This window comes from Macaca mulatta, chromosome 10 (assembly GCF_049350105.2).
Source record: "Macaca mulatta isolate MMU2019108-1 chromosome 10, T2T-MMU8v2.0, whole genome shotgun sequence".
In the NCBI taxonomy this organism is placed as follows: domain Eukaryota; kingdom Metazoa; phylum Chordata; class Mammalia; order Primates; family Cercopithecidae; genus Macaca; species Macaca mulatta.
This window is the reverse complement of record NC_133415.1, coordinates 81,127,705-81,143,134: the sequence shown is the minus strand read 5'-3', so window position 1 is coordinate 81,143,134 and position 15,430 is coordinate 81,127,705. Positions and strand designations below refer to the sequence as shown.

Here is a 15,430-nt window from a genome sequence, read left to right as displayed (position 1 = left end):
GATGAAGCCCACCTACATTATGGAGGGCAACCTTGCTGCACTCAAGGTCCATTGATTTAAATGTAAATCTCATCCAAAAAAACCCCTCACAGAAATATCCAGAATAACCTTTAACCAAATACGTGGACACTGTGATGCGGCCCAGTGAAATTAACAATCACAAGTCTACCCTTTGTCAGCTTGGCACCCATAGGCATCTCCTTAAGCCATTATTAATCTCCAAATAAAGACAATAACAAAGTCATACTTCTGCTTAGCATGAAAGAACTATCTTGCATGTAGCTGAAAACACACTATTCCTTTCTCTAGAAGAGGAAGCAAATTATTTTGTTGATGTTTACCCTTCTTGATATCTTGCAACTTAAATTCTCAAGTTTAAGAAAAAGGTAATACTTAAGTATTATGATCAGCTGTTAATCTAGTTGTTTTCTTTGACGAAAATATTTTTGTATCCATTTTCTATTGATGCCTAGCAAAACATCCCCAAATTTCATATTTTAAAGCAACAGCCATCTAAAATTGGCTCACAGTTCTGTGAATATCAGTCAGTGCTGGGTAGCTGTTTGGTTCCTCTACTAGTTCTTTTTTTTCTTTTTTTTCTTTTGACAAAGTGTCTCACTCTGCCACCCAGGCTGGAGTGCAGTAGCACAATCTCGGGTCACTGTAACCTCTGCCTCCCAGGCTCAAGCAATTCTTCTGTCTCAACCTTCTGAGTAGCTGCAATTACGGACGCACACCACTACTGCCTGGCTAATTTTTTTATTTTTAGTAGAGATGGGGTTTCACCATGTTGGCCAGGCTGGTCTCAAACTCCTAACCTCAAATGACCCACCTGCCTCAGCCTCCCAAAGTGGTGGGATTACAGGCATGAGCCGCCACGCCCGGCCCCTCTGCTGGTTTTGATTGGAGTCATTCATGCAACTGTAATCATCTAATGGTTCATCTGGGACTCAGATTGTCTCAAGCACACGTCTGGCAGTTGGTGTCACTTGTTGATTGGGCCTCTCTCTTAATGTAAGGAAGTGAGCCAAAGCTTCTCACATTATGACAGCAGTGTTTCCATAGAGCCAAATGACAGCTGCAAGTTCTCTTGAGGTATCAACTTGGAAGACACACTATTACTTCTGCATTTTATTGATTTAAGCAAGTCACGGGGCCAGCTCAAATTAAAGGAATGGAGAAATAAACTTCACCTGTTGATAGGAGTGGCAGTGTCTCACTGTAAAAGGCATGTGTACAAGGATGGGATTTTATGTAGCTATCTTTGCAAACAAACTACCACAGTGTCTTTTTTCCTTTTGAGTGCTTAAAAAAATTGTTTTTAAATAATTATTTGGTTTTCAGAAATTTCACTATTGTATATCTAGACACAGATTTTCTTTTTGTTTATCTGCTTGGGGGGGTTTAGGGCTTCTTGGATCTGTGGTTTGATGTTTTTCCTCAGTTTTGGAGAATTTTCAGCCTTCGTCTGTTCTTCAAATATTTCTTCTGTTCCATTTCTCCCTTTCTGCTTTTCTGAAACTGGAATTACATGTAGGTTAGATCATTTCATTGTATCCTTTATACCTCTTACTTTTGCCTTGGAATTTTTTTATAAATCTTTTTGCTTCTCTCTGCTTCATTCTAGATACTTCCTTTTGACCTATTTTCCAGCTCACTAATTCTCTCTTCAGCTATATTTTATCTGTTCTTAAATTTATCCATTAAGATCTTTTTTTCAGATCTGCTATTACGTTTTTATACCAATCTTGACTAAAATTCTTAATGCTACAGGACTGTTCTTATTGTCTGTTTTTTACTGATTCTCATGTTGCCTTTTTATGGACTAGACACTGTAGTTTTAAAATTATTTGTAGAAATAACCTGAGACTTATGATATATTTTTCAAGAGAGGATTTGTTTGTTTCTAACTTTGCCTAGGAGTCTTCAATCATTTTAATTCAGTTTCAGGGACTGATTTGCTTTTAAGCAGGGCTGTAGTCCCTACAGGGGTGGTCAACTTCAGTTCACTACCTAATATACCTATTATGTGTGGAGTACTTTGCTAGATGTTGGGTAGGTCTTGTGAGCAGAGCAGACCTCTCTGGTCTGTATGGAGCATGGAGCTTGATTATAATTGACAGGTAAGTATATACATATACATATACATACACACACACACACACACACACATATCAGGCCGGGTGCAGTGGCTCACACTTGTAATTCCAGCACTTTGTGAAGCCAAGGCAGGTGGATCACTTGAGGTCAGGAGTTTGAGGCCAGCCTGGCCAACATGGTGAAACCCTGTCTCTTCTGAAAATACAAAAATTAGCCAGACATGGTGGCAGGTGCCTGTAATCCCAGCTACTGGGGAGGCTGAGGCATGATAATCACTTGAGCCCGGGAGATAGAGGTCGCAGTGAGCTGAGATTATGCCACTGTAATCCAGCCTGGGTGACAGAGTGAGACTCCATCTCAAAAAGAAAAAAAAAATATATATATATATCTCTTTATCTTTATCTCTATATCTTATCTTAAAGATATATATATATCTTTAAGATAGATATAGATATTTATATAGCTAAGTAATTAATAAATTATATATTAAGTTCTATTTAAGCAATGAGTAGGCTGCTATGGTTGTGAATGTTTGGAGTAGACAGAGGATAAGAATGGGTCTACCATAATCAGCAGGGGCAGGTTTTGTTTAAGCTGAAAACTAAGAGGGCTTAGAACAGAAACTGCCAGACAGAAGCAGTTACCAGTGTGAAGACTAGATGAGAACCAAAAACGTATGTGGGAGGAGGGAGGGGAAGTTGTGCAGTAGGGAGTTGAGATTGATTTAGAATTGTATTAATGAGCTTCCCCTGCAACCCCCATTTTTCTCCCATTTACCTTCAGAAAAATTAGTGATTTGACTACCAGTGAATCTAGGCTCCAGGTCTAGCTCTGTAGTTTTGTTCAAAACGAAACAGAAGGAGGGAGGAAAAAGAGAGCAAACATGGAATTGGGATGGGAAGTAAGGAAGAGAATCCATGAGAAGAGAGACTGTCAAGTTTCTTCGTATTCCTTTTTTAATTATAGAAGAAAAGATCGGATAAGAATATTCCATCTTATTTCTCTGTTTAAAAGAGAGTAGGCCAGGTACAGTGGCTCACGCGTGTAATCCCAGCACTTTGGGAGGCTGAGGCAGGCGGATCACAAGGTCAGGAGTTCGAGACCAGCCTGACCAACATGGTGAAAGCCTGTCTCTACTAAAATTACAAAAATTAGCCGGGCGTGGTAGCGCATGCCTGTAATCCCAGCTACTTGGGAGGCTGAGGCAGGAGAATCGCTTGAACCTGGGAGGCAGAGGTTACAGTGAGCCGAGATTGCGCCACTGTACTCCAGTCTGGGCAATAGAGTGAGACTCCTTCTCAAAAAAAAAATAATAATAATAATAATAAAATAAAATAAATAAAAGAGCAAATGAATCAAAATGAAGAGAAGCCATTTTATCTGCCTCCTGGATGAAGAGTTTCATTGATGAACCTGAAATGTTTTGGTTAACATGAGAAAGGGGGGTGAGAAGATGCCTGAGATGTGAGCTCCTTGAGGACAAGAGCTGCTCTCTCTCTCCAGCCTGGCACAAGACAAGGAACTTAGTTGAATGAATGAACAAATAAGTAGTTCTCTGCTTTGAAGGAACTTGGTCTGTTATTAATTTACAAATCAGGTTTACCATTTATTTGCTTTATATAAGTTCTAGAGACAGATTAAGAAACCATTTCCTCTCATAATATTACTACCCTAAACTTCTGGTCTAATCTATGGATTGTAGAGCTTAAATTTCCTCAAAGCCCAACAGAGATTGTTACGCCAAGTAAATGGCATGTTTCTCAGAGCCTTGTATTTTCTGTCTTTGGCCACAGACCTTAGGACTTAGGCTGATATCTGAGAAGGAAAAACTGGAACTTAGTAGAATCATGCTTCCTGTATCTTAATTTTCCAACTCTTATATAAGGTTTGCTTTTTCTAGAGAGAGACTAATCTGGAATGAGAATGAAATCTCATCAGTAAAGGCAAAGCTTTAAGTGGGTCATCTGACTTTGCTTTTGTGCTCTACATTCACCCTGGTCATAAAAGGTCCTTTCATGAGTTTTCTAGGCTTTCATCACTGCCAGCCTCTCCACAGGCATTGTGAAAGTATTAAACTTCCTACCCTCCCCCATGCTTGTCTCATGGACTCTTTCGTAGAGTGCACACTGGACTGTGTTTAGCTCAGCAGGAACTCTTTGCAAACACTGAATACACGAACAATCCTCCTGAAAAGATAAGAGATTTCAGTATTGATTAGCTTCATAGCCGCAGAAGTTAGCGTCTGCCAGTATCTGATAAACAGGGTGACTTGCAGCCTAATTTTTGTGAAATTACTAGGCCAAAGTTTAAGAAGTGTTCGTGTTAAAGTTACTTATATATAAAATTTGCCTATAGATAATTTCTGTCAATAGGAGGTTGATGAATGCTTCACATAACCTAGATACTCCTAATTAAATGTTTTTTATTTCTTTTTTTCTAGGACACATGTTCAAAGAGCATAATTAACTTTTTAAAAGAAGCTAGTAAGTACTGAAATAGTTTTTTAAGTTTTTTCTACAGAAATGGAGGAGGAAAGGAAACATGGAATTCTGAAGGGCTACTTAGTAAGCTGCTTATGGCATAATCTGGGGTAGGGGTGCATGGTAAAGGATTTGCATTTTACTGAGATCCATACATGTCAAGGGAACTGTATGTAAAATTAGTCATATGTATTGATTTTTCAAGGGCTATAGTCCATCAACTACAATAGGCTCCAAAAAATTCTGGTGAAATTAGCTTCTTGGGGCCTTCCAGTTTACCTACTATGTTATTCTCACTGTAAATATTCCCAACTTTTGGGGTTTTAGCCACTTAAGTTTTTTATTTTCTCTAATGTCTCTAGTATCTGCCTTCCTTTCCTGTCAATGCTAAACTCTGAGGTTCAGCAGTTCATTCTCTTCCCTCATTGCTTATAGCTTCATTACATTCATCTAGCAAAACCTTAATTCTGTATGTTCGCCATACCATTAGTGCTTAGAGCATTTTTTCAGAAAAGAATCCTGGAAAAATGGATCTTATCTCACCGGGGCCCTCGGGGCTGCTGGGCTGCGTGGTGTCAGCACTTCCTGCCATTTTCTATAGCACCAGTATTAGTCTTAATACTTTAAAAAACCATGTCCCACTATCTCCCCCTCCTCTCTTAGCCTTTGATCTTGCTGCGTACCTCATGGGGAAATCTTTAAGATGTCATATTTCAGTTCACTCACTTTTCTACAATTCTCCCATTTTTGCCTTTCTTATGTGCCTTCGCTTCCTTCCCATCTGATTCTTTATCGGCATTTACACAGATTGGTTCTTGCCTAACTTGACAGACCCTTTCTTGAGTGCAAATCAGTGGCTGTTTTTGCTAGGGTATAAAAATTCTATGTCTAGTCACCTTGACAAAGTTACCCTGTTATTTCCAATAACTTACCTCATATAGAATCTTGTAGATTTTCTTTTTTTTTTTTAAGATGTTTTCTCACTTTGTCACCATGCCCAGCCTAAATTCTCGTAGGTTTTCTATGTAAACAATCAGATTTTCTGCAAATATTAGTCTCCTTTCTAATTCTTATAATTTTAATTTCTTTTTCTTTTTTAAAATTTTTTGTAGAGACTAGATTTTGCTATGTTGTCCAGGCTGGTCTTGAACTCCTGGGCTCAAGCAATCCTCCCGTCTCAGCCTCCTAAAGTGCCGTTACAGTGGCATGAACCACTGTACGTGGCCAAATTTCTTTTCCTGTTGTGAAGGCAAAGACTTTTCTAACAATATTGAATAGAAGTGATAGTAGATTACTTTATTTCTGATTTTCTTTTTTTTTTTTTTTTTTTTTGAGACAGAGTCTTGCTCTGTCGCCCAGGCTGGGGTGCAGTGGCCGGATCTCAGCTCACTGCAAGCTCCGCCTCCCGGGTTTAGACCATTCTCCTGCCTCAGCCTCCCGAGTAGCTGGGACTACAGGCGCCCGCCACCTTGCCCGGCTAGTTTTTAGTATTTTTTAGTAGAGACGGGGTTTCACCGTGTTAGCCAGGATGGTCTCGATCTCCTGACCTCGTGATCCGCCCGTCTCGGCCTCCCAAAGTGCTGGGATTACAGGCTTGAGCCACCGCGCCCGGCCTATTTCTGATTTTCAAAAGAATGCTTTCAGTTTCTCTCTGTTGAAGATAATTGCATAATGTTGTTTTTTTAAATAGTAACTGCTTTATCAGGTTAAGGAAGGTTTCTTCTATTTCTATTTAAGAGGATTTTTTAAAATCTTGAATTCATGTGTTTTTATCTAGTGCATTTTCTACATCAATTGAAATGGTTGTATGAACTTTCTTTTTTAATATGGGTGAATCATATTTATAGATTTTATGTTAAAATATCCTTGTATATCTTGGATAAACTCAAGTGGATCATGATTTATCTTTTTTACATGCTAGATTCAATTTGTTGATACTTTGGTATTTTTTTGAATATATATTATTGTGTAAAAGTGAGCCTGTGATATTCTTTCTTATAATGTTTTTGTCCAGTTTTGGTGCCTGGTTTTGCTCTTTCCTTAGAATGAGCTGGGAACTAGTCACTCTTGTTTTCTCACCTGTAATACCATTTGGGTCCAGTGTTTTTTATGGGGGACAAATTTGAACTTGTGGTCAACCTCTTTAATTGTAAGAATATTCAGGTCTTTTGTTCTTCCTGGGCTAGTTTTTTATTCTTTTTCTAGAGATGCGTTCATTTCTCTTAGTTTTATTTGCCTATAGTTGTAGATAATCTCAGTTTTTTTATCTGTTACTTCTGTAATTATTTCCACTTTTGATTTATAATATTAGCTTGTGGGCTGGGCGTCATGTCTCACGCCTGTAATCCCAGCACTTTGGGAGGTCAAGGTGGGAGGATCACAAGGTCAAGAGATCGAGACCATCCTGGCTAACACGGTGAAACCCCGTCTCTACTAAAAATACAAAAAAAAAAAATAAGCTGGGCGTAGTGGCAGGCACTTGTAGTCCCAGCTACTCGGAAGGCTGAGGCAGGAGAATGGCGTGAACCCAGGAGACAGAGGTTGCAGTGAGCCGAGATTGCACCACTGCACTCCAGCCTGGGCAACAGAGCGAAACTGTCTCCAAAAAAAAAAAAAAAAAATTAACTTGTGTCTTCTCTTTTTACCTGTTTGTTAATTTATCAAATAACTATTTTTGGCTTTGTTTCATTTTTATTATACAATAAAAATGAAATTCTTTTCATTGTATTTCTTTTCATTGATTATTCCTATAATTCTTAAACAACTTTATAATTGATGTAACAATAACCTGTACACATTTAAAGTGTAAAATTTATTACGTTTTGTCCCATGTATAGAGCAGGAAAGTATCACCACAACAAGAGTGTGAACATATAATCTCTCCCCAAAGTTTTCTTGTGCCTTTTATAATCACAGCCTCTTGCCCCTGCCCACTCCTTCATCCCCAAGCAACCATTGGTCTGTTTTTTGCCACTATAGATTAGATTGTATTTTCTAGAGTTTTATACAAGTGAAATCACATAGTATAGTAATAACCATGTGTTTGTTTCTTTCTTTCTTTCTTTTTTTTTTTTTTTTTTTTTGAGATTGAGTCTTGCTCTGTCGCCCAGGCTAAAGCACAGTGGGGTGATCTTGGCTTACTGCAAGTTTCGCCTCCTGGGTTCACACCATTCTCCTGCCTCTGCCTCCTGAGTAGCTGGGACTCTAGGCGCACCTGCCACCACACCCAGCTAATTTTTGTATTTTTAGTAGAGACTGGGTTTCACCATGTTAGCCAGGATGGTCTCGATCTCCTGACCTTGTGATCCGCCCACTTCAGCCTCCCAAAGTGCTGGGATTACAGGCGTGAGCCACTGCTCCTGGCAACTGTGTGTTTCTGATCCTTTGTCAGGGCTAGCCAATTCCTAGAGACAGTGAATAACTCACTCATACTCTAGCTGCCTCCTTTATGTGGCTCTCATAGGACTTTGACACCTATCTATTATCCACCTGCCCTGTTCATTTCAAGATCAGATACCAGGAAACTAAGGACATCCCTATGCTGCAAAACTCACTGAAATTATTCAAACTAGCCAGCCCTAAACATGCTTACCCTGCCTTGCCCATTCCTTCCACTGAAACCACATAAAGGCTCTTGCCCATGTTTTCATCCCATTCTGTTGGCCTCCTGACTGACCCTAGTGCTTCCTCATGTGGCCCCTGCATGGCATGGTGTGCGCCTTCCTCTTGAGAACTGCGAGTAACTATCTTGTCAGTGGCAATCACCTCCTGATCTGTTGGCCTCATCATACTTGAATAACAATGAAATCTATGTTTTAAGGCCAGGCGCAGTGGTTCACGCCTGTAATCCCAGCACTTTGGGAGGCAAGGCAGGCGGATCACGGGGTCAAGAGATCGAGACCTTCCTGGCCATCATGGTGAAATGCCGTCTCTACTAAAAGTACAAAAATTAGCTGGGCATGGTGGCGCGTGCCTGTAATTACAACTACTTGGGAGACTGAGGCAAGGAATCGCTTGAACCCGGGAGGCGGAGGTTACGGTGAGCCGAGATCGTGCCACTGCACTACAGCCTGGTGACAGAGCAAGACTCCATCTCAAAAAAGAGAAAAACTGTCAAATGATATTCCAAAGTGGTTGTACCATTTTATATTTGCACCAAAAATGTCTGAGGGTACTGATTGCTCCATATCCTTGACAGCACTTGGTATAGCTGTTGTTTTAATTTTGGTCACTTTAGTGGGTATATGCTGATATTTTATGTTTTACTTTTTATTTCCCTAATGATTAATAGTTTGCAGCATCTTTCATGTGCTTCTTTCCCTTCCATATATCTTATTTGATAAAAATATCTGTTCAAATATTTTGCCCATTGTTTTGTTGGGATACTTATTTTCTTACTGTTGAGCTTTGAGAGTTCTTTATATATCTGGATACCAATCCTTTGTCAGATATATGTTTTGCAAAATTTTCTCCCAGCCTGTGATTTGCCTTTTTATTCTCCTGTCTTAAAAAAAAAAATTGTAGTTAAACATACACATAATATGAAATTTAACATTTTAACTCTTTTTAAGTATACGGTTTTGTGGTATTAAGCATAGTCACACTGTTGTGCAACCATCACTGCCATCCATCTCTGGAACTTTTTCATCCTCCCTAACTGAAATTCCGTACACATTTAAACACTAACTTCTCATTCCTCCTTAACCCAGCCCCTGGCAACCATCATTCTGTTTTCCTTCTCTATGAGTTTGACTGCTCTAAGTACTTCATATAAGTGGAATCATACAATATTTTCATTTTGTGACTGGCTTATTAGTATAATGTCTTCAAGTTTCATCCATGTGGTAGCATGTGTCAGAATTTCCTTCCTTTTTAAGGCTAACATTCCATCGTATGTATATGCCACATTTTATTTATCCATTCATCTGTTGATGGACACTTAAGTTGCTTCCTCCTTTTGGCTATTGTGAATAATGCTGCTGTGAATGTTGGTGTATAAATATCTGCTCGAGTTCCTGCTTTCGATTCTTTTGGGTATGTTCCCAAAAGTAGAATTGCTGGGTCGTTTGTTAATACATTTAGTTTTTTGAGGAATTGCAATACTGATTTCTACAGTATGGTACCATTTACATTCCAACCAGCAATGTTCAGAGTTCCAATTTGTTAACATTCTCGCCAACCCTTGTTGTTTTCTGGATTTTTTGGGGGGGGGGGTTGTTTTATTTATTTATTTTATTTATTTTTTTTTTGAGGCAGAGTCTCACTCTGTCACCCAGGCTGAAGTGTAGTGGCGCAATCTCGGCTCACTGCAACCTCTGCCTCCCGGGTTCAAGCGATTCTCCTGCCCCAGCCTCCTGAGTAGCTGGGACTAGAGGCGCGCATCACCACGCCTGGCTAATTTTTTGTATTTTTAGTGGAGTCGAGGTTTCACTGTGTTAGTTAGGGCTGGGATTATAGGCGTGAGCCACTATGACCAACCTTTTTTTTTTTAAACAATAACCATCTTGATGGGTATGAAATAGGTTTTTGAGACAGAATCTTGCTGTGTCACCCAGGCTGGAGTGTAGTGGCGCAATCTTGGCTCACTGCAACCTCTGCCTCCTAGGTTCAAGCAATTCTGCCTCAGCCTCCCAAGTAGCTGGGATTACAGGCGCCCGCCACCACACCCAGCTAGTTTTTGTATTTTTAGTAGAGATGGGGTTTCACTGTGTTGACCAGGCTGGTCTTGAACTCCTGACCTCACACTCCATCTGCCTCAGCCTCCCAAAGTGTTGGGATTATAGGGGTGAGCCACCATGCCCAGCCAGGGTTTTGTTTTGTTTTGTTTTTTGTTTTTGTTTTTTTTTTTTTTAAGAGACAGGGTCTTTCTCTGTCACCCAAGCTGTAAGTGACACCAGTCATAGCTCACTGTAATCTGAAACTCCTGAACCCAAGCAATCCTCCTGCCTCAGCCTTCCATGTAGCTAGATGTACAGGCACATGCCACCATACCCGGCTAACTTTTTGTTTGTTTTGTTTGTTTGTTTTGAGACAGAGTTTTGCTCTTGTTGCCCAGGCTGGAGTGCAATGGCATGATCTTGGCTCTCTGCAACTGCAATCTCCTCTTCCTGGGTTCAAGTGTTTCTCCTCCCTTGGCCTCCCAAGTAGCTGGGATTACAGGCACCCGCCACATCGCCTGGCTAATTTTTTATATTTTTAGTAGAGATGGGGTTTCACCATGTTGGCCAGACTGGGCTCGAACTCCTGACCTCAGGTGATCCACCCACCTCAGCCTCCCAAAGTGCTGGGATTACAGGCGTGTGCCATCACACCTGGCCCCTAGCTAACTTTTAAATGTATTTTGTAGAGATGAGGTCTTACTGTGTTGGCCAGGCTGGTCTTGAAATTCTAAGCTCAAGTCATCCTTCCACCTCAGCCTCCCAAAGTGCTAGGATTACAGGTGTGAGCCTCCACACCTGGCCCCTTTGCCCATTGTAATAATTAGGTTGTTTTTGTTGTTGAGTTGTAGGAGCTCTTTATATATTCTGGATTTCGGTTCCTTATCAGATATGTGATTGGCACACATTTTTTTCCATCCATGGATTGCTTTTTCATTCTGTTATAGTATTCTTGATTCACAGAAGTGTTTAATATTGATGAGGTCATACTTAATCTGTGTTTTGTTTTGTTGCTTGTGCTTTTGGTGTTATATCCAAGAAATTGTTGCCAAATCCAATGTTGTGAAACTTTGCCCTCTGTTTCCTTCTGAGTTTTATAGTTTTAAGACTTAAATTTAGGTTTTCGACCCATTTTTAGTTAATTTTTGCATATGGTATAAGGGAAGGGTCCAGTGTTATTGTTTCGCATGTAGATATACAGTTTTCCGAGTACCATTTGATGAAAAGGCTGTCCATTGAATTGCTTTTGCAACTTTTATTTGGGCATATTTATGTGAGTCTGTTTGGTTCTATATTTTGCTCCATTGATCTATGTGTCTGTTCCTCTGCTAATACTGTCTTAAATATGGTAGCTATATAGTAAGCCTTAATACTGAGTAGATAGATTTCTCCCATTTTATTGTTCTTTTTCAAAATTGTCACTGGTTTGTTTTTATTTTTTACTTTATGCAGATAACCTGTACTATACTTTGGTTTCATGTATCAAGTAGTTTGTTCCAAGTTGTGCTTTAAGCAGAACAAATAAATTTTCATACTGTTCTTTGTGTTAATCTGCAATATAAACCTATACCAAATTCTATTTTGTGTGTGTGTTTGTTGTAGTAATCTGACTGACTTTCATACCTCCAGACTCATGTCTTTCAAGGTCCCCAACTGAATCTTGTTTTAGGTGGAACTTAGAAGCAGTAGAACTTAAGAATCTATTTCACAGCCTTAGTAGTCTAGTTTCATTCTCTATATAATGTCGTCTATGGAAGTGAGCTGCTCTCCAGTGCCTTAGTTTCACCAATGTTGGGGAAGGTCTCTTCTCTTTGTTTTGGACTTCTCTATCACATTGCCTTTCTCCAGAGAAGACCTATAATGAAAGTTGGTATCTGGTGTTCTATGACTTCTTCAGACGCTTGCCAGTTTTTCAGGCTGATTTCTGTCACTGGCAGCTCTTTAGAGTGCTGTTCCTACTTCACCCTCCCCTGGTGGTATGTATCAGTTTTCTACTCATCAGCACCCACCTACTCCTGCCTACTGTGTTTCTCAGATGTCTGCTGCCTGGCTAGCTCATTGCTGCTTTTGTCACTCTTAGAGCTGTCTTCCTCCCTTTTTTGGCTTTCTGCCTGACTTCCAGGGCAGCTACTTTGTCATTGCCTGTCTGCCATTCTGTCCTTTTTCCCACCACCCCCAACAGGTACAACATGTACTCTAATAACATGCATTCTCAATGTTCAAATTAACCTCATCACTTTCCCCACCACATTCCCCAACACTGGTCATCCTCCAGCTTATAGCATTGAAGGTCACTGAAGTTAGACATCTGGGCCTTGCTTACCTCCAACTACAAATTCTCTTCTCATCTCCTTTAGATATTCCTGCCCTGCTGTGAGATCCATCTGGTTTGTTGTCTAGATTACTTCTGAAAGCTTCAGTCAGTGACCCTCCTTACTTCAGACCCCACCAGTTGATCCTTCACTCTGCCATCAGTCATTGTTTCTAAAATCTAAGTTGTTCCATTTAACCTCGCTGTGATAAAACCTTTGGTAGTTCTCCAGTGTGTTCAGTGGTAATTTAAAGCTTTCATTGTGATGTCCAGGCGCCTTCATGATCTGATCGCTGCCTCCTCCAGCCTCATTGTGTGCATTTCCCCGCCCCACCCTATCCTCACCCACCCTGGTCTTTCATGTCTTCCATTTTTACATTTATTTAACAGATATTTGTTGAAGCCCCACATGATGCCCTTACCTAGGTCTTTGTTGTTCCCAGGACCAGACCAGCTTTTTCAAGCTCCCAAGTCATCTCAGTTTGAAAGACTATGTCTGACCATTGTCTTGGCCAATTACTCTTTATCCTTCCAAGTTCAATGATTGTCCCACTGCACTCCAGCCAGAGTGAGAGAGCAAGACCCTATCTCAGTAAATAAAACTAAATAAATAAATCAGCCATAGTTTATTTAATCACGTCTCTCTCCCCCATTGATAGACATTAAGGGTATTTCCAGTTTTCTTCTCTTGAAAACAATGCTACTTTGAATAACCTTGTACATGAGTCACTTTGAAAGTATGGATATGTATCTGTGGAATAAGTTTCCAGAAGTGGAATTGTGTCAGAGGGGTTGTGCATTTGTAATTCTAATGAATATTTGTAGATTTTTTATATATATGAGAGTACCTGTTTACCCAAACTCTTGCCAATGCAGCATTGTCAAAGTTTTTTATGTTTGCTAGTGTGATAGATAAAAAATGGTATCTCCCAGCATTGCTTTCTCTGATCATCAATGGGGTTGGGCATCTTTTCATACATTTAAGAGAACTGTATGGTTTTTGTTTTTTTTTTTTTGTGAGTTATGTTTCATATCGTTTACCTGTTTTTCTTTTAGACTGTTGGTCCTTTTTTTCTTAATCTGTAAACCCTTTATGTATTGGGGAAATTGGTCTTTGTGAATGAGTTGCAAATATGTTTAAAAAGGTCATTCTTTAATGTGGAAGCAGCTGTTTTGGTGGAATGGTGGAAAAAGAAGCCAGATTTCTATGGAGACAACCTTTTCTAGAGATTTGGCTATTAAGCAGAGTAGAGACATGATAGCTGGAGGATTGATGTAGATGCAAAGAAGTTTTTCATCTTCTTTGAAAACTTAATGTGTTAAAAACTGGTATGAAAGGGAGGGTTAAAGCTAGAGATGGTGGTAGAAAAAATGCAGGGTTCCTAAAGGACTGAGATTCTTGGGTGGAATTTCAGGGAAGGGGAAATTTTCTGGATATAGTGACTGGTGAGTTAAGGGTGTCCAGTTCAATGGCTTTTATTTTCTTGGAAGTGTAGGCAAGGCCAACAGCCAAATTTGTGGGAGGAGATGGTTAGAGGGGAAAGGAGGTTTGAAGTAATCGCTATGGAGAATTGGAGAGAGCTAAGGAAAGACAGAAAGACTGCAGAAAGTGCTTAGGGTTCCACTGAAGCAGAAATAGTGATTTGTAGTGATACAACCCTTATGAGTTGTTTGATTTTTTTTTTTTTTTAAAGCAGCATTTGGCAGTCCAAGTATAGGGCTGACAGTTTGGGATTTTTCTTTCTATGTTGGTGTAAAAGAACAGTGTCGCGAGGGAAGTTAGGACAAAAGAATGATTGAACTGACACCAGGTTTTCTTGATTTGGTAGAGAAGGAAATAAAGATAGAGCAGAGATATTGAAAAGAATTAGAGAGGGGTTCAAGAGACTGAAGGCCTGGGTGAGGTCAGAGAGCAGGTGTAGTAGGCATAACAGACAGAACTACAAGGATAGAAAGTGTGGTTTGGAGAGTGGGAAGGCAAGATTTATTCAGTATGGGGGCTTTTCTGGGTAATGACAGAATCTGGAGTACAGCCATTGTCATGAGTGGCCCAAGTATAATAGAGAGATAGGGTCATTGGAGTTAAGGAAGTCAGGGAACTGAGAGGCTGGCCTAGATGTGGATTTTGGTTGTCATCCATGAGGATATTGAAGTCATCCAGGAGAATAGCAGGCCTAGGGCACAGGAAGAAAACTGAGACACTTACAGTGTCTTCATGAAAGGAAAGCACAAGGCAAAAAACTTTCAAAAACAGGGACTGTTAGGCCGGGTGCAGTGGCTCACACCTGTAATCCCAGCACTTTGGGAAGCCAAAGCAAGTGGATCACTTGAGGTCAGGAGTTCAAGACCAGCCTGGCCAACATGGTGAAACCCCATCTCTACTTTTGTTCTTTTCCCTTGTTCTTGTATTACCTTTCTGGAAAGGAATTTTTATTGTAGGCTAATTGTTATTCCTACCAGTATTTGAGTCCTTTTCATATGACTCTTGCCAGCACTGGATATTTCATATGATTTATCTCTTCTGTGAGCACCACTCACTCACTGGAGATTGCACCACTGTACTCCAGCCTGGGCGACAGAGTGAGACTCTTGTCTCAAAAAAAAAAAAGAAAAGAAAATAGAGAGAGTGCCTAAATACTCCCTGCCCCCAACACCTGCACAGCCTCCTTATTATCCACATCCTGCACCACTGTGGTACCTTTGTTGCAACTGATGGACCAACATTGACTCCTCATTATCACTCAAGCTTTGGTGTTGTGCATTCTGTAGATTTGGACAAATGTATAATGACATGTGTCTACCATTGTACTATCATATAGAAGAGTTTGACTGCCCTGACAATCCTCTGCTCCACCTACTTACTCCTCTCTCCTTTTTGTAGC

General features: G+C 40.1%; 1 protein-coding gene across 50 annotated transcripts in view; it reads left to right on the top strand.

Annotated features, from left to right (window-relative positions):
• Nucleotides 1-15,430, top strand: part of PTPRA (protein tyrosine phosphatase receptor type A) — a 170,813-nt gene that overhangs the window by 78,081 nt on the left and 77,302 nt on the right. For 41 of the 50 annotated variants that reach the window (XM_077951338.1, XM_001114682.5, XM_077951359.1 and 38 more), the window contains one exon: nt 4,541-4,583. The exons of the other annotated variants lie outside the window; for them this stretch is intronic. In XM_077951338.1, coding sequence (XP_077807464.1) covers nt 4,541-4,583 — 43 coding nt within the window. The remainder of the gene's footprint in view (nt 1-4,540; nt 4,584-15,430) is intronic. 50 annotated transcript variants of the gene reach the window in all.